This window comes from Lactuca saligna, chromosome 4 (assembly GCF_052625555.1).
Source record: "Lactuca saligna cultivar CGN05327 chromosome 4, ASM5262555v1, whole genome shotgun sequence".
NCBI classification, from domain to species: Eukaryota; Viridiplantae; Streptophyta; class Magnoliopsida; order Asterales; family Asteraceae; genus Lactuca; species Lactuca saligna.
Genome location: NC_136420.1, coordinates 2,260,319 through 2,278,442, shown reverse-complemented (window position 1 = coordinate 2,278,442; position 18,124 = coordinate 2,260,319). Strand labels below are relative to the sequence as shown.

General features: G+C 32.4%; 2 protein-coding genes and 1 long non-coding RNA gene across 7 annotated transcripts; 1 reads left to right on the top strand and 2 right to left on the bottom strand.

The window, feature by feature from the left end:
* Window positions 1-475: 475 nt before the first annotated feature.
* LOC145041042 (agamous-like MADS-box protein AGL27) lies at window positions 476-10,041 on the top strand. 4 transcript variants are annotated; one of them, XM_078988943.1, is made up of 7 exons: window positions 479-814; window positions 5,767-5,860; window positions 8,018-8,064; window positions 8,203-8,314; window positions 8,751-8,792; window positions 9,250-9,291; window positions 9,379-10,041. In XM_078988943.1, the coding sequence occupies exons 1-7, from the start codon at window positions 624-626 to the stop codon at window positions 9,427-9,429; spliced, it is 579 nt and encodes a 192-aa protein (XP_078845069.1). In that variant the 5' UTR covers window positions 479-623; the 3' UTR covers window positions 9,430-10,041. The 4 variants fall into 4 exon arrangements, with proteins under 4 accessions (XP_078845071.1, XP_078845069.1, XP_078845072.1 ...); XM_078988944.1 differs by having other exon boundaries at window positions 480-814; window positions 8,203-8,308; XM_078988945.1 differs by lacking the exons at window positions 5,767-5,860; window positions 8,018-8,064 and having other exon boundaries at window positions 476-814.
* On the bottom strand, window positions 3,793-9,473 carry LOC145041043 (uncharacterized). Of its 2 annotated transcripts, none has more exons than XR_013679930.1 (3): window positions 9,360-9,473; window positions 9,025-9,193; window positions 3,793-5,414 (listed from the first exon to the last, which is right to left on the bottom strand). It is a non-coding gene; the product is annotated as an uncharacterized LOC145041043 (long non-coding RNA). The 2 variants fall into 2 exon arrangements; XR_013679929.1 differs by lacking the exon at window positions 3,793-5,414 and adding an exon at window positions 5,854-7,074.
* Window positions 10,042-13,785: 3,744 nt separating the features above from the next.
* Window positions 13,786-16,162, bottom strand: LOC145038309 (uncharacterized). Its single transcript, XM_078986711.1, has 3 exons — window positions 14,760-16,162; window positions 14,631-14,677; window positions 13,786-14,516 (listed from the first exon to the last, which is right to left on the bottom strand). The coding sequence occupies exons 1-3, from the start codon at window positions 16,160-16,162 to the stop codon at window positions 13,786-13,788; spliced, it is 2,181 nt and encodes a 726-aa protein (XP_078842837.1).
* Window positions 16,163-18,124: the final 1,962 nt, after the last annotated feature.

Here is an 18,124-nt window from a genome sequence, read left to right as displayed (position 1 = left end):
TAACACCTAGCAATATAATACAAATCTTGTTACTATTTGGTGTGCAATGATTAAAACCGGAAGCTGTTTTGATAAAGAGCATGTTTGGCACAGAGCTTTTGGAAGCGTTTAGGAGCTTCTAGCTTTTAGCTTTTGACAAAACGCTCTAGTTTAAACAAAAAGCTTGGTTTGACAGTACGAGCGTTTAGCTTTTAGTTTTATCAAAACGCTCCGATTCTAAAAGCTACTTCATGTAGCTTTTAACAAAACGCTCCGGAGCTTTTGAAATCAATTTCCATAATTACCCTTAAAAATATATTTATATACTTTTTTATTTTTAATCAATTATCCTTTTATGTAATTTTATATATTTTAAAAGCTTCCAGTCTTTTTACCAAACATTCATATAACAAATAAAAACTACAGCTTCCCGCTACCAGCTACGTACTACCAGCTGACCGCTATTTTGCCAAACACGCCCAAAATCTAAAAATACGGTCATCTTCAACGATTTTACAGATCCTGGTTCCAAGTTAAACACATGCGATCGATTACATATATAAGTGGTAGAGAGAGAGAGAGGCCATCGGAAGTTGAAAAGCTAATTAGGTCTAGAAGATTCGTCGAAAAGGAAAACACATAGAATGGGGCGGAAGAAGCTCGAAATGAAGCGGATCGAAGATAAGAGTAGCAGGTTAGTGACGTTTTCGAAGCGGAGAGTGGGATTGATTAAGAAAGCACGGCATCTTTCCGTGCTCTGCGACGTCGATGTCGCCGTCATCGTGTTCTCCGCCCGCGGCAAGCTCTATGAATCCTGCACCGGCAGTACTAGCAGGTTGCCCTTCAATTCATCGTCTTCTATATATATGTTATTCAATATCAGTTTCCGATTTTCTGTTTGAAAATTATGTTCGTCTCTCTCTCTCTCTCTGTGTATATATTATGCTGAGATTTCTAGGGCTTTAGCGAGTGATTTTATGTGTAACGTGCTTAAAATACACCAACGATATGATTGATGGCTCCAGAACTTGCTGTTATATTCTAGAAAATAGATAGATGTAACTTTGTAGTAGTCTTCATTCATTGGAGTTGTAATCAGCTATTGCCTGTAGGTAGCGTAGGGTTTCAAAGTCGTTAGTGGTGATGAGGATTATTTAATTGGTGGAAGGCTACACGTTGATTTGATTTTCCCGTACTGATTTTGACATGCCTTGTATTTTGTTAATCATCCTATATGGCTTTGTACTTGTTTTCATTTTTTTTGAAGGTAAAGTACGTACATTCATTCTTGCATAATTGTAATTAAGGACAACTATTCTTGAATATATATCGTAGTACTTGCTGTTTTGGTTTGTTGGTTTTGAACCATGCGTTATTAGAAAATTGAGAAGCATTTAACAGCATTATATATATATATATATATATATATATATATATATATATATATATATATATATTGGATCAAATTAAGTTTGTTCACTTTGGTTAGATGGTCTTTCACATTGGAAATAGATTAATCCTCCATGTTAAGATGAGATTGAGATGTGTCCATATATGATGTAGGGACATGTGTCATATTTGTTGTAAGTTACATGGTTGTTCTCTCCCTATCTCTAAAACTTTGTGTTGTATGATGGTGGAAAGGAATATCAAGTTATCAACACTACTACCCATTGTAGTTATAGGTTTTAACAAGATAAATCTTGTTAGAGAAATTGATACAATGTTATACATTGTAACAAGTGTACTAGGCTTTAGAATTCATACAAACCATATAGTGCTAGTCTTGTGCATCGATGTTAACCCGGATTGTTTGATAATAAGGAAAAGTGTTGGTACCAAATTAGTATGGAGGTAGAAAAACTATCTGTTAAATCTATTATTAGTTATTTACAACGTGTTCTCAAACTCTATAGAAAGAAAGGGAAGACACAAAGAGAAGAAAAAGAAGGGTATATATATATATATATATATATATATATATATATATATATATATATATATATATATTAAACTTCCCCATGGTTTTTGAGGGAAAGAGCGGACTAGAATTTTGTAAAAGTTCATAATGACAAGAATATATTCTCTTAATTAATTCTTCTTACCATTTAGCATATATTTGCACAATAAGCACACAATCCTAAAATCATTAGTTTTCTTCCTTTTGTCTAACTCGAGAACATGAATAAAATAACCTTTCCCCGTGAACATGAATAAAATAACCTTTTTATTTTTTTTCCTCCCATATCTTTTCAAAAGTAAAAAAAACATTGAGAACATATTATTAGGGTTTGGGAGAGATAATCCACCTCTCGAAAGTTGGTGAACTTCTATTTATGTTTTGTTTAATCACCATTATTCATAACGAAGTATAGGGCCATTTGAAATTGGTATAATAGCATCTCATATGTTGTCGGATTAATCTCATCAAAATTCAAAGCAAGTAGAGTAGTGGGAAGAAAAACTTCGGCTAAAAATCCATGATGTTGGTATTGTTCGTTGAAATGGACACACAATTTGCTTCAATGAGGAAAGAAGGATGTGCTATTGGAAATGAGTGCTAGTCATGAATGACGATGGTTTTGGGTGAAACAATTGCACTAAAACAAAGGTGTTTGTTATGTTTGATAGTGGGTTTAATGGCGAGATTAACATTTCAATATTTAATGGGCGTAAAGAAAAATATGTTCCAAGTTGCAATTGGGTTAAATGATAGTTTAATTTTATTAAGTTGTGGAGTTTGATTCACTCTTTAACATTATAGCTGCTAGGTAGACTAAGCTAGTTCATATGTCATATTCAATATCAAAATGTGCCAAGGGCCAGATTTAGCAGATTTTAGGTCTTCTACTCTTATATATCCCTTGTGTAACCTAACATATGTAAGCAATTCAATAATCAATAAAAGCTCTCTCTCTCTCTCTCTCTCTCTCTCTCTTGTTCGTGCGTGGACATAGCAGATCATTTTGATCGTGTAAACCACCTTTTTCATTTACATAATTTTTGTGTATGTGTGTGAAATCGTACATCAAGATGTTGAATTGCGTAACCCTAACAAGTTTGCTCATCGGGAGGTTAATGTTGGCAAATTTGATTAGGGTTGAGAGGCTAATGATGGAGAAATTGGGATCCTAGAGTCGATTAATAGTGAGTAGGACAAAGGTTCATGAATTAACCTTGAAGAAGAAAGTGTCTTTTTTGGGATGGGGCTAATTTTAGACGTATGTATGGGCTTCAACTTTATATTAATGGTTTAATGATGAACAAATTGGTCCTTTCCTATAGGTGGGGTAAATAATCTAGGGGTTAGTTTGTTCACTTTATTAATGGTTTTCTAGGGTCTTAGGAAGAGGCAAATGGTGTCTTGAAAATTGAACACCTTTTTATTGGTCAATTATCCCTTTTATTCGCAAATGAAGTGCACTTTGTGTCATAGCTGTAGGAAAAGTGTTCTACATCTCTCTCTCTCTCTCTCTCTCTCTCTCTATATATATATATATATATATATATATATATATATATATATATATATATTAGAATTTACTCAATCACAATAATTTTTTTTTCTAAAAGCTAAAGCAAAACACTATGATTACAAACAACCCTCATTCAAAGAGACTCACATTCCTAGTAACAAGTTTCTCATATTGTGAGGTCATGTCATAATACAAAACCATGTACTCAATCTAAATACAAAACCATGTACTCAATCTAACGTTAAGAATTAGAAATTTGAGATAGATTCTTCTTTCAAACACAACAAATCTCTTTGACAAATCCTTATGCCACATTTTTTTCACATGTGATGGGGATTCGTCGAGACTTAATAAAAAAAGTAATATTGTTATATTACATTGTTATGGAGTACTAGTGGCATGGAGTCGAGCGATGCGGAAATGTTTTAGGTTAGTTCTTAGTTTAACAATTTATAAATCACACGTAAAATGGGCCGGGGAGGGGTTTTTGGTTTTTTTTTTTTGTTTTAACTTCTTGCATCAAATTCAAAGTTAAAACATTGTTATGAAATTTTGATGAGAAGAATAGAATTGAGTAAGTAAATTTGATGGTGAAAGAAATTTGATTTGAGGTGTTGAAACATCATCTACTTGATAATCAGTTAAAACACACAGTTGTATTCAAATATTTAACCATGGTATGAAATGATAGCTATGATAAACCTTGTGTCTTCCAATATTGACTGATCAAACTAGTGAAGATTAAGAGCCAAATGCTAGCTATGATAAGCCTTGTTTGTTTGTACTCTAATACCAAGATTGAGAGTCAAAGAATGTTCAGTTGTATCACTAATAAAAAGTATATTTAGAGTGACAGGAAAAAGAAACTATAAATAGGAAATAATTAGAATAAACCTAAATAAGAGAAAGCTAATAACGAAAAAAGCTAAAGGAAAGTCCAACATAAATATATGCATACACTCTGTATCTAATCAAGTCTTATTATGAATCTGTTGGTCGGTAATGATTAGAATGCTTTTTAAAGATAGAATATGATAGTTAGTTGACAACACATTCTTCCAAAATACATACACAAATCAGGTAGCTACTTTTCTCATGATTCAAGAGTCAAGACAATCATGGATCATGAAGTCGAAGGATAACAATAGATAAACAAACATTAAAATAAGTTCCCAATTTCCATCAACATCCATGGGTTTTTTGAAAATAAGACCCAAAAGCAAGGGTACTTGAACTAGAAATATATACACAGATCAGGTAGCCCAAAGCTTACAGTAAACCCCTAAAAATAGTTTGAAACCTTGAATAAAAAATGTGGGTTTTAGCCACTCATGTCATGGTGATGGTGAATGATGTGAGCTTTTTCCAACTATGCCAATTTATGGATGGAAGAGAGATTCCATTTTAAGATCAATTTTGATTGGTCAGCTTGTACTAAATTAACCATAGTTCACATATTACATAGAAATAATAATCAAATTAGTTAAATATTTATAAACTTATGTTCTTTTACAAGTTATCAATATATTTGGTTGTTTCAACTTCAAAGTAAACTAAGTTGAACTTATTAAAAAGTAGAGAAATTAACTTAAGCTAATTATTAAACTCATGCTTCAAAGAATCCAAGTCATGTGTTTATGTATATACATTTCCAAATTAAAATATACACCAAAAGCTACTACCACAATTAAATATTCCATTAAAAGTAAAAAGGTTTTCTAGTGATATTGAAACTTGGATCTATAAAAAACTAAAATCCAAGCTCTCTTATATATGCTCTCTAAATCAAGGACTCAGCATCTGAAATCCACAAATGTTGAACTCCCAATCGACCTTATTCATGTATGATTCTTATTACAAATTGATATTGAAGCTTGATCTCTAGTTTTGTAATGATTCGGTCCATGAGTGGAAAATGCATAGTTCCTCCTCCATGAGTTGCATAATCTCTAGGAGAGGCTATGCAATCAATACAAAATTACTAACTGAGTGATTTCTTAAATAAGATTTTATAGGTATTTGGACTTCGTTTTATTACGTTGATTTTTATGAAAGTCTTTTTAGCAATAACAATGTCCTCTTCCATAATCACCACTTAAAGTTTGTCCATGGAATAAGAATCTAGATCATCCAAATTGATTTATTTTAACTCATCATGTTCTTGAACCCCCAGTATTATGGCGAAAAACTGAACTCCACATCTTAACATTTTCCATATATAGTTGTTGGAAATTATATTGTTACTAATTAATTGAGGTTCAACTACCTCTCTCTCTCTCTCTCTCTCTCTCTCTCTCTCTCTCTCTTTCAGGATGGAACATATTCTTTCTAGATATCAGAAAAGCTGCCTTGAAGAGGAGGTAAAGGAAGAGGAGAAAACCTTCCAAGGAGCTGGTGAAGATTTAGTAAGCATTAATAAATTTTACCTTCTAAAGAGCTATTGTGTTAACTATATCAGTCATGAGTCATGACATATGTTATGCTGCTGACTTAATAATCCATAAAGTTCATAATTCACAAAAAAAAAAAAAAAAGCCTTGATTCACCGTAATACACACTATATAAACTAATAACTCCCAACTTAAAATATCAATCTGCCAAAAACAATATCATTACCATGCATCTAATGTTATTCATTGGCATTTACGATAAAGAAGACATCTGCTATAGCCTTTGTATTAAAACTTAGATGCTGATCAAAAGAAAGAAAGGGAAAACAATTCTAAAAGGCATGTGAGAAACATGTTTCCTTTTTTCTATTTAAGCTTTGAATGGATTAAAAGCTCTGGATAAACGATGTCTAGGTGGGGGTCTGTTGTATGAAATAAAAAGTCAGTTTCTTTTTTGGACATTTTACCCTTCTTTCTAGAAGTGATGCTGAATAAAAAAACTTGAGATAAACATAAACATTAGTACTTCAACTAACTAACAGCCGGATGCATAAACAAATAACTAGTGAGAAGCTTAAACAGCAGTAGAAAGAACAGACTAAATACAGGAAATAGCAATGTACGCACTTTCATTGATTTGTTTATTAGAGCATCCTATTTTCATTTCTTTCTGTTACAACATTGTGGCTAGAAAATCAGCTAAATTGTAAATACAATATTACAAAGCAATTATACTTGTTCTAATTGGGTAGATTAATTTACGAAGTTGTTTTTTTGAACAGCAACAAAATCCATTCCAAAACCCAAAACTACAACGAGTTTACAATAGAGAGTGGGTTTTTCACCCAGTCAGTCCAACTAACAAACGTTGCATTTTTTTTTTCTTTCTATCCTGAATCCAATAAAAAGACTGAGAGACGACCCAATCCCAATCAAACAAATCTCCTGCTTTAAGTTTCTTAGTAGAGAAGAATAGAAGATTGTTTTACAAACTACAATGCCTTAGTAAGAAAAAGGTTACAAAGTATAATATTGCAATAGAAAGAAATAGAAGTAGGATGCTATAACAAACAAATAAAATGAATATACATTGCTATTTGTTTTAAAGCATCAAAACAGATAAAAAAATATATGGTGGGGTTAAGAAAACCCATTAGTTTATAAAAGTTAAGATGATCATATCCTAGTAGGTCAAAAAGGCCACTTGCTAGTTTGATTTCATGTGTTATCTGTCAAATAGAGTGTCATGAATCAGATTTGGCATAATTATTGCCCTCCCAAACTGTTTTGCACTATATATATATATATATATATATATATATATATATATATATATATATATATATATATATATATATATATATATATATGTTCAGGTTCATTTGAGACCATTCTAATTTTGTGAGACCGTGAGACAAAATCTAAAAATAATTTTAAAATGCAAAATAAATGGAAAAATCCAAAAATTCTTTTTTTTTAAATATTATTTTCGGAACTTGAATTATCTAAAAAAATAAATAAATAAATAAATAAAATCCCGTTTTTTTTTTTTTAAAAAAATACGTGAAATATTCTAAATAGAATATTACACTGACATATTCTAAAAAATAATTTTAAAATGCAAAATAAATGGAAAAATCTAAAAATTCTTTTTGTAAATATTATTTTCGGAACTTGAATTAACTAAAAAAAATAAAAAAAATTTCTATTTTTTTGAAAAATACGTGAAATATTCTAAATAGAATATTACACTGTGCATATTCTAAAAATAATTTTAAAATGCAAAACAAATGAAAAAATCAAAAAATTCTTTTTTTAAATATTATTTTCAGAACTTGAATTAACTAAAAAAAATTAAAAAATTAAAAAAAATAAAAAAAATTGCGTCTCACGGTCTCACAAAATTAGGCCGTCTCATATGAACCTAACCATATATATATATATATATATATATATATATATGTGTGTGTGTGTGTGTGTGTGGGGGGGGGGGGGGGGGGGGGGATGGTTGTCATAAAATAAAAGTGTAAAAAATAAAACGACACAAATATTTATGATTTATTTAAGAAAGGAATAAATGGATTTCAGCATTCCCATAATAGGAAGCCAAATGCGTTGATTAATCTGTATAAAATATTGAATTCGTGGTCACAACTGGAGTTTTTGTTGCAGTGCAAACGTTTTCAAACATGTAAAGAGCTTCTACAGACGGTGGACAGGTAAGTAAAGTAAAGCCACCAACATATTAATTACATCATGTATGCACTCAGAATATATAGAAAGATAATGGAATCCGAGAGAGATGATATATAATGCATGATATGGCTTATGAAAATTGGTCCAATTCTTTTGCACAGGCTTGTTGAAGAGAAAAATAATAATAATCATGAGCTCCCTCTGATTGAGATTACACAACTAGAAGAAGATCTTGATGCTGCTCTTGAGCAAACAAGGTCAAGAAAGGTAAAGGTGATGTGTTTGTTTGACTACTTTCCGTCTTCGTTTCACTTTCCAGATTGTGTTGCTGCTCTCTCTCTCTCTCTCTCTCTCTCTATATATATATATATATATATATATATATATATATATATATATATATATATATATATATGTGTGTGTGTGTGTGTGTGTGTGTGTGTGTGTGTGTGTGTGTGTTGGCTTTGAATCATCTTCATACTTGACTTGATTTTGTTGGATTGGTAGTGAATTTTTTTGGTTATAATGCATATGAGCTCTGTTAGTGTTGTTGGAGGTGATTCACACAAATGCTTCAAGATATTGTGTGTGTGTGTGTAATATTAGTTAAGCTTCATCTCTGAGTTGAGCAACAAGATGCTATATATAAAAGGGTTGTTTTTGAAGAGTCCATATATAAATTGACATACATTTTGGTTAATGGATGCAGACACAGTTGATGGTGGAGTACATATCAACCCTCCAAGAACAGGTATGCCACGCCACTACATAAAATCTTGAGTTTGAGGTCCATTCCATATATAATCGAAATTTAAAGGCCACAATAAAAATGCAACATTTTGACGTTGACAACTTAATTCTGGCTTTATTGTTGGTTATTTTGATTTGTTTCTTATATATCAAGAAATTAGAGTTGTGATTCATGACGTTTGGTTAGTCTAAGGCACATTGATATTCATAATTTGAAAAAGAAAGAAAATTACCACATTTGGTGATATTAGTGGATCCACCTCCACCTAGCTAGTTGCTTTGCTTCATTAATGTATTTGTATGTTGGTATGTCAGAGGCTAATTCACCCTGTTAATTGCAAGGTCGTTAAGATTCCGTTCCCTTCTGTTATTTGTGCACATCCATTTTTCCTGTCATGATAACTGTACGTACGAATAAAGCCAACATGAATTATATTTAAATTTATGATTTTGAGCAGGAAAAGAAGTTGGGTGAAGACAAGGAACAACTGGAGAAGCTGGTAACATTTTTTTACTTGTCACAAAATTATCTTTAAAAAGTTGCAAATTTATTGGATCTTTGACTTACATATATCATATGCACACAGATTGCAGCATCAGAAGAAAAGCAGATCAAGGAAGAAGGGTTGAAGGTCTGAACGACCTTGCAACTAACAAGATGAATTCGCCTCAACATCTCGCTCTCTCTCTTTTTAACGCCTAAAAGTCGCTACCCTTGCTTCCTGTAAAAAAAAATTAAAATAAAAAAAAAAAAAAAAAAAAAAAAAAAAAAAAAAAAAATCCTTAAAAGGGGAAATTTAAGCCAAATAGTTATGGGTGGAAGAAAATCCCATCCAAACACAGCATGCCATGGTGAAGCTGATTATATGGTTGCAAATTTGACCCTCAAAGGCTCATCTCATGGAACCCCAAAGTGTGCGAGTTCTGGAGTTTACGTCTATCCTTATACTGTGTGTTTGTTATGAGTGGCTGTGGGGAGTTGTGCATACAAAATGTGACAATAGAGAATACAGATTTATCTCAATAAAATACTAATACTAATTAAATAGTAATACCTAACTTCCCGTTGAAGAAACCACCAGTTTCACCTTTTTAATGTTTATGTTTCACCCCACAAAACAAAGTACTATAGAGGTTTGTACCCTGTTCGCTTCCTATTGGGTAAGACAGCATTGTGCTATCCAAGAAAAGCCGGTGGTGTAATGTACTTGTGGTTTTTTAAAACATATAAGCTACCAATAAAAAATAAAGTATTTCAGAGTTTTATATTACACAGGAGTTTTTTTTCCCCTTAAAATACAAAGCAAATAACCACCAAGCCCTTGATGTCGGATAAACTACATTCACTACACTAACCAAAGACTTCTGATCTCTTTTTGAAGTCTAACCTAGCGAGCTTTCAGGTATGGTGATCTTTTTTTGAAGTCGATGATTTAATTCTAACTGGAACATAACTGAAAATAGAAGTAATTTAAAAATTGATTATTTTCTAAAATTTTAATCAGTTATTATCATAATCACCATGGAATATATGTTGATGAAATTCAGCGACTCCAATGCTACTACTTGAAGATAACAAAAATTAAATTACATAATACTAAATTAAATTTATCTATTCGAATTGTATATCCTAAATCGACTATATATATTCTATTAGGTTTTTTTTTTCTTCCATTTATTTTCATTAGAAAATCATTTAACATTTTATAAATAGCTTAATGAGAGAACAAATTAAAACAACTGCATGTTACCAAAAACTATTATATACTATTATCTTTTTACTCAAAAACTACTACATGATGCAAAAAACTATAGGAAAAATGACTTAAAAGGGTTACATTGTTCTCTTTTAATATACATTTACTTACTAATGTTATTTATTTATTTATTTTTATTTTTATTTTTAATTTTTTTTCCACAAAATCAAGGAGTCTACATTTAGAAAAGGAGGGTCACTTACTCACTTTACCCATCTAAAATTTTCATTTTTGCAATAACTTATATAAAAATCATTTGGGAATTTTTTTGCAATAACTTGTATATAAAAATCATTTGGGAACCACCTTTAATATTTAAAATAACTTACCTTGTCTTTAATATGTTTGGCAATAATATAGAAATCCAGATTTTTAAAGCCCGCGTTTTATTGCAATAAACCAATGCAATATATAAGTATAAGTAAATAAAAGAAACCGTGTTACTTTATTTATTTGGAATTGATTATTTGTGATTAATAGATTAATAGTTCTTAATCTTAATTTTTTATTTATTTGCAATTGATTATTTGTGGGTGTTATCAACCATCGAAAGCTCAAAACAGTGATAGAAACTTTCATACTATGAATCTTTGATAATTGATATTTTGTAGATTACAATAGATTAATAGTTCTTAATTCTTTATTTATTTGCATTTGATTATTTGACTGTTTGTGAATTATATATAAATTGTAATAAACTAATAATTCTTTTTCTTTTTTTAAGGTTTATCTTTTTTTAATCTTGTATTGATCTTATGTGTTACAATGAATATAGAAAACACATTTTCAGCATTGAATCTCGTAAAGACTACTGTACACCACAAGGAAAAAGACCATTACCGGCGATAAAAGTCGCCGGTAAAAGTCCCAAATGTCGCCGGTAATGATAATAGCGGCGACGCGTCGCCGGTAATGAATCGCCCGTACTGACTCGTCGCTATTGATCAATTTGTCGCCGCTAAAGATAATAGTCGCCGCTATTAGTATGTCGCCGCTACTGACAATTGTCGCCGCTAATAATATTGTCGCCGGTAATGACATATGTCACCGCTAATAGTGTCGCCGGCAAAAGTGTCGCCGGTAATGATAACTGTCGCCGGTAAAAGTGTCGCCGGTAATTTGTTTTTCAATTTTTTTTTTTTTAAATAACGATTTTCGTTGCCGGTGATAATATCGCAGGTAAAAGTGTTGCCGGTGATAATATCGCAGGTAAAAGTGTCGCCGGTAATAACAATATTCGATTAAATATCAAAACCAATAGTGTCGACGCTAATTACAAAACAAACATCCTATTAAATATCAAACATAATAGTGTCAAACAAACATCCTATTACAAACAAACATCCAATATACAATTAAATATCAAAAGTCATACTATCCGAGTAGCAAAACAACAAAATTTTTACATTCTACTAAGTAGCAAAACGAGACAACATATGCAAATAAAACCCATTCTTTACATACCCTCATCGCTGTTCCCATCGTTTCCTTGATTGTTTTGGGATTGAAAAAACGAATAAAGCTCATCCCTACATGCCGGGTCGGCGAGCATTGCACGAAGATTTTCCAACTACATAATTAATAACAATATATATAAAATTATAAGTTAGATCGTCAAACATAAACAAAGTACATTGCTATATTTTCCAACTACATAATTAATAACATAAACTATCAAAATACATTGTTATTTTTAAAGTAAGATAGAAAACCAAAGTACATTGCTATATTTTGCACTTGGGACAAAAACTAAATTACCAAACTTTTTAGCAAATAACCACCACAAAACCAAAACTACCAAATCAACATGCATTTTACGATGCTAAAGTAGATTGCTATTTTACCTGTGATGGTTGTGATGGTGGTTGTGATGGTTGCGAAGGCTGTGGAATCGTCGGGAGACCAGAAGGTTTGCAGCCAATGCCTCTAATATGGCCACGTCGCTCTCCTAATACTTTCTCGAACGTAGCTCTTTCTTGAGTTGGCGTAAACTCACTTTCACCTTGAGTTTGTTCTAGCAGCTCTTCAACTAACCGATTCTGTAACTCCCAAAAGTGAGTAACAATTAAGTATAAATAAACATTTAAATATATGATAAAATTATAATTAAATACTTACATATTGTTGTTCCGATTCAGCAGTAACAAATACACCATTCTTATCGGTGTGAGCTTTGCGAAATGTTTCCACTCTCTTAAGGTTCTGTTTAAGTTTAAAAATTAGATTATATACGAGCTCGAACCCCCACGATTCACAATTGTTTGCTTTTCACGGATTTTTTTGTTCCTTTCTGAAGCAATTTTGTGTTCGTCAGTTTGAAAATACTCAACTGTCTTCTCCCAGTTATCAACAAGCATACCATCCGGAGGATTTGCCAATGCTCTCGGGATATCTTCATACCCTCCGACCATGTTGAAATATTCTTTTGCGTCGGCTTTACGCTCTCGAAAACCTCTTAACAAGGCTGCTTGAAAACTCTCTGTCAATAAAGTAGCTTGTGCATCCTGGTACATTTGATTGAGATCAAACTTTGTCTACAATTAAAAAAAAAAAAGTTAACCAAGTAAGAAACAATTATAGTTAAACCTATAAAATATATTTAAATAAATAATTACCGCTAAATGTTGTAATACAGTTTCCTTTATTTCAGGGGAAACTCTTTTCCAACTCCATTTGTCGAAAGGGACCATCTGCCACATTGTTTTCCCAACTTCTCGGGAAAACATGTCTCCCGCCTCTCCTACGGGATTAAATGTGATATCTCTATCAAATTGCATGGCTATTGGTTTCCCCTGGTTCTGCAAGATTGCTTTTTCAAGCTTTATATTTTTTGCTTTTCCTCGAGCTTTCCTTCGGGCACGTCCCTCAACTACAAATGTAATTAAAAATTATTAGAAACGACATTTAATTTATGATAATTGAACAAAAATAGTAAATAAAAATTCATGATAAGACTTACCGTCCTGCTCGTGCTGGCCAGGACCTCTACCACCTGGGAAAGGTGGGTCCTCAGCTCCGTCTCCCCCATGTCCACGACCCATGACAGCAGCCATGGTAAACATAAACAACAGCCACACTCTCATCATTTCCTGAAAAATTATAAGATATACAAATACAATTTTTATTATAGATACACATTACATAGGAATAAACATTTAGATAGGAATAAACATTTCCATTTAAACTAGAAATCCAAATACAGTTCATATTATAAACACATATTACATAAGAACTATTCTAATCAGAATCTTTCTCATATCCTTCAGTGTCTTCTTCGGTATCATAGTCAGAATCGGTGTCATCGTAATCAGTATCACAATTAGAAACATCATTGACTCTACCAGTTGGCGGAGGAACTTCAGATGTACTTTCTACATCAACAATGACTCTAGGAATGTTTTGAAAGTACATGCTGAAATCGATAAAAAGTGGAGCATCGGATGAAGAGATATTTTGAAGTACATCGACATCGTCTACATTTTCGTGTGAGACATTGTCAACATTTTGAACAAGGTCATCGTTCGATGGTAGATCCCAAATACTTCGATGATTAACATGCTCGACAACAAACCGATGGTTATTGTTTGGCTCTCTGATGTAGAACACTTGTTTGGCTTGTGACGCATATATGAGTTGATCATCTTTGTATGCTTCGCGTCGTGTGTCGATACTGGTGAAACTATCACTAGAAATAACTCCTATTCGAGTATCAAACCACTTGCAACGAAATAGTACAGTTGAATAATCATGTGTATACCTCAACTCTATAATCTCTTCTAACTGACCATAATACTTCTCGCATTTCTCACCCACCGCTAAAACCCCAGAGTTTTGTGTTGTACGTTGTGTGTCACGACTAAGTACCATAAACCTAACACCATTGACTATGCATGCGGTGTAAGAATAGGCATTCATTTGCGGGCCGATTGCAAGAACCGACAACTCTTCGTGGAATTCTGGAGATTTTTCTATTTTCATTTGATGAACCTAACAATTATAAATTAATATGTATTATGTATTTGTTAGATCAATGAAAAAAATTTGTTTATTAATTTATATTACCTTTTCACGAAACCAATTACGAAATTCTCTCTTTTCATCACTTTGGGGATGCTCAGATTTGAATTTCCTATGTTGATGACCAAAAGATATAGATTTTAAAAAGATAAAATATAAAATTAAGAATGAAAGTTAGAGATAAGATTAATTACTTGATATACTGTCTGACTTCTTCACAGCTATTCAATACAAACCATTCCATGTTATGCATTTCCGTTAAATTAAGAGTTTTGATTTGAGTTGTGCTGGTCGGTCGACATTTAGACTCAAACATCCAAAACTTTGTTTTTTCAATGACAACATCTACATTTCTTTCCGGACGATTCTTTACATCTCGAAGGTACATTGAACAAAATGATAAAGCTTCTTCAGCAACATAACCCTCAGCTATAGAACCTTCTGGCTTCGCCTTGTTTCTGACATAGTTTTTTAGTTTTTTCATATATCTCTCGAATGGAAACATCCATCTCATACAAACCGGGCCTCCAGCAATTGCTTCATCAGGTAAATGCAAAAGTAAATGAACCATAATGTCAAAAAACGCCGGAGGATAAATCAATTCAAACTTGCACAAGATTGCAATAATGTCTACTTTTGCTTTCCTCATATCCTCCACCTTCAATGTTCTGGAACAAAGTTGCTTGAAAAACGTACAAAGGTCTACAATAGGTGTATAAGTATCTTTGTCTAACAACCCTCTTACTCCAATCGGTATCAAACGTTGAATAAGAATGTGGTGGTCATGCGATTTCAACCCAATAATGTTAGTATTGGTATCGTTCACTTTCTTACTAATGTTAGAACCAAACCCATCCGGCAACTTAACCTCTTTTATAAATTGACAAAAGAGTTGTCGACTAGATTTCGTGAAAGAGTATCTTGCCTGGGGTCTATGAAACTTGTCACCATTTTTTTGCAACCATTCATTTCTCCGAATGTTTAGAATTCTCAAGTCCTCTCGTGCATTTGATGTGTCTTTGCTTTTATCGTTCATTAGGAGAGTACCTAACAAACTCTCATCCACATTTTTTTGGACATGCATGACATCTATGTTGTGTTTCAACTGTAGAGAAGACCAATACTCTAGTTCAAAGAAAATGCTTCGCTTCGACCAGTTCAACTCATAATCTTGCCGCTTTGGCTCCCCGCCTCCATGCTCAGGATGTTTACCCGGTTTACGAGTTAGTAGACGACCTAGTTGCTCTTGTATGTCATCATTATTAAAGTGTCTCGGAGCGGGTCTTGTCTCTTCCATCCCATTAAAGTCCAACCTCTTTGTTAACGGATCATTAGCATCTAGGAAACGACGATGACCGATGTATACGACTTTGTTTGTTGCACGGTACGAAGGAGTGTCTTCATTGCAAGTAGCACATGCTCTATACCCTTTCCCACTCCAACCCGATAAACTACTACGAGCTGGCCAATCGTTTATTGTCCACAACAACATAGCTCTCATCGTGAAGAATGTGTTTGTCGCCGCATCTTTAATACGTACGCCTGAGTTCCACAAATGTTTAAGCTCTTCCACCAACGGTCTAAGGAAAACATCCATATCCTTACCTGGAGCTTTCGGTCCTGGAATCAACAAAGTTAACTATATAACTTACCGTCGAGATTAAAATGTATATAAGTTTTTAAAGATTTTTATAATTTTTTTTGTGTTTTTTTTTTCCAATTATAAGTTAACTATATAACTTATTGGTTAATTAATTTGGAGTTAGCTTGGGTAAAAACTAGAAGCTTTCTAGTTTTTGTATATAAGTTTTTAAACAATTTTATAGTTTTTTTTGTGTTTTTTTTTTCAAATTATAAAAATAATGTATTTTTTTTATTTCAATTATAGCATCCTACTTATACCAAAACCACATAGTTTTACATACGTATTATGTTGTTGTGTTGTATTTTTTACCGTCGAGATTAAAATGTATATAAGTTTTTAAAGATTTTTATAATTTTTTTTGTGTTTTTTTTTCCAATTATAAGTTAACTATATAACTTATTGGTTAATTAATTTGGAGTTAGCTTGGGTAAAAACTAGAAGCTTTATAGTTTTTTGTATATAAGTTTTTAAACAATTTTATAGTTTTTTTTTGTGTTTTTTTTTTCAAATTATAAAAATAATGTATTTTTTTTTTATTTCAATTATAGCATCCTACTTATACCAAAACCACATAGTTTTACATAATACATAAGAAGGTGAAATTCACATACTTTTACATACATATACCACATATACATCAAATACAAATACACACAAAATAACATCCTATTTAAACCAAATACACATAATTTCACATATATACATAATAACATCCTATTTATACCAAATACAAAAGTTTCACAATCATATATCACATTTACAACAAACATACATACATTCACATACACACAATAACATTCTACTTATAACAAATACATATAACTTCTACTAATATACCACATATACATCAAACACACATACATTGGAATATATATACCAAATTCACATATATTCAAACAAATACAAAATATACAATCCAATTTTCACATATGACAATTATCACATAATTTCACATATAAATACAACTTGAAGCTATACAACTAATTGCAATTAAATAACCACAAACAAAAAATTGAATAACTTGCTTCTAATCCAAAACAATACCACCAAAAACAAAAATATGAACAATTTATTATCATTCAATCACTACATAAAGCTACAAATCAAAATTCATACAAAATAAAAAAGAAATCATAAAAAAAAAACTTACCTTTCTTCAACAAATGGAGGCACCTACAAATTGATCACAAAGCTTTAACCACTTGCTTGGAACAATGCTTCTAATCCAAAACAACACCACCAAAAATAAAGAACATGAGCAATTTATTATCATTCATACAACACAAAAATGAAATCATCAAAATAAAACTTACCTTTCTTCAAGAAATGGAGGTAGAAATTGATCCCAAACCTTTAACCACACCTAGGGACACTTGCTTGGAACAATGAGGGGAGAAATTTGCTAGAAAGAAGGAGATTGAAGAAGAAATCGGAAAAATGGTGAAGGAACTCAAAGCAAACAGAAAGGGAGAAAGGGAAATGAAGAAGGCTGTAATCTGCGTGCGTTTTTTTTTTATCTGGGATCATCAATAGCGGCGACACCTTTAGCGGCGACGCGAGGTCAATACCGGCGACAATTGTTAATAGCGGCGACAAACTGGAGGGAAGGGTACCGCGTCATTTTTAGCATACAATTAGCGGCGACTTTTTTAGGGTTTTAGCGACGACATGCGTGTCGCCGGTATTAGGTTAGACCGGATAAGGCACCCCGCCCGTTGGATTGGATATCTCATCGAACGGTTGAGATGCAATGTAGGGGGAAAGTGCGGATTCGGGTGACAACTCTTTAGCGGCGACTATGGGCTTTACCGGCGACTCTAGCTATAGTCGCCGGTAAAGCCAATAGTCGCCGCTAAAAGTGTCGCCGCTAAAGGATATATTTCTTGTAGTGGTACGCAACAAAACAGGTGACAA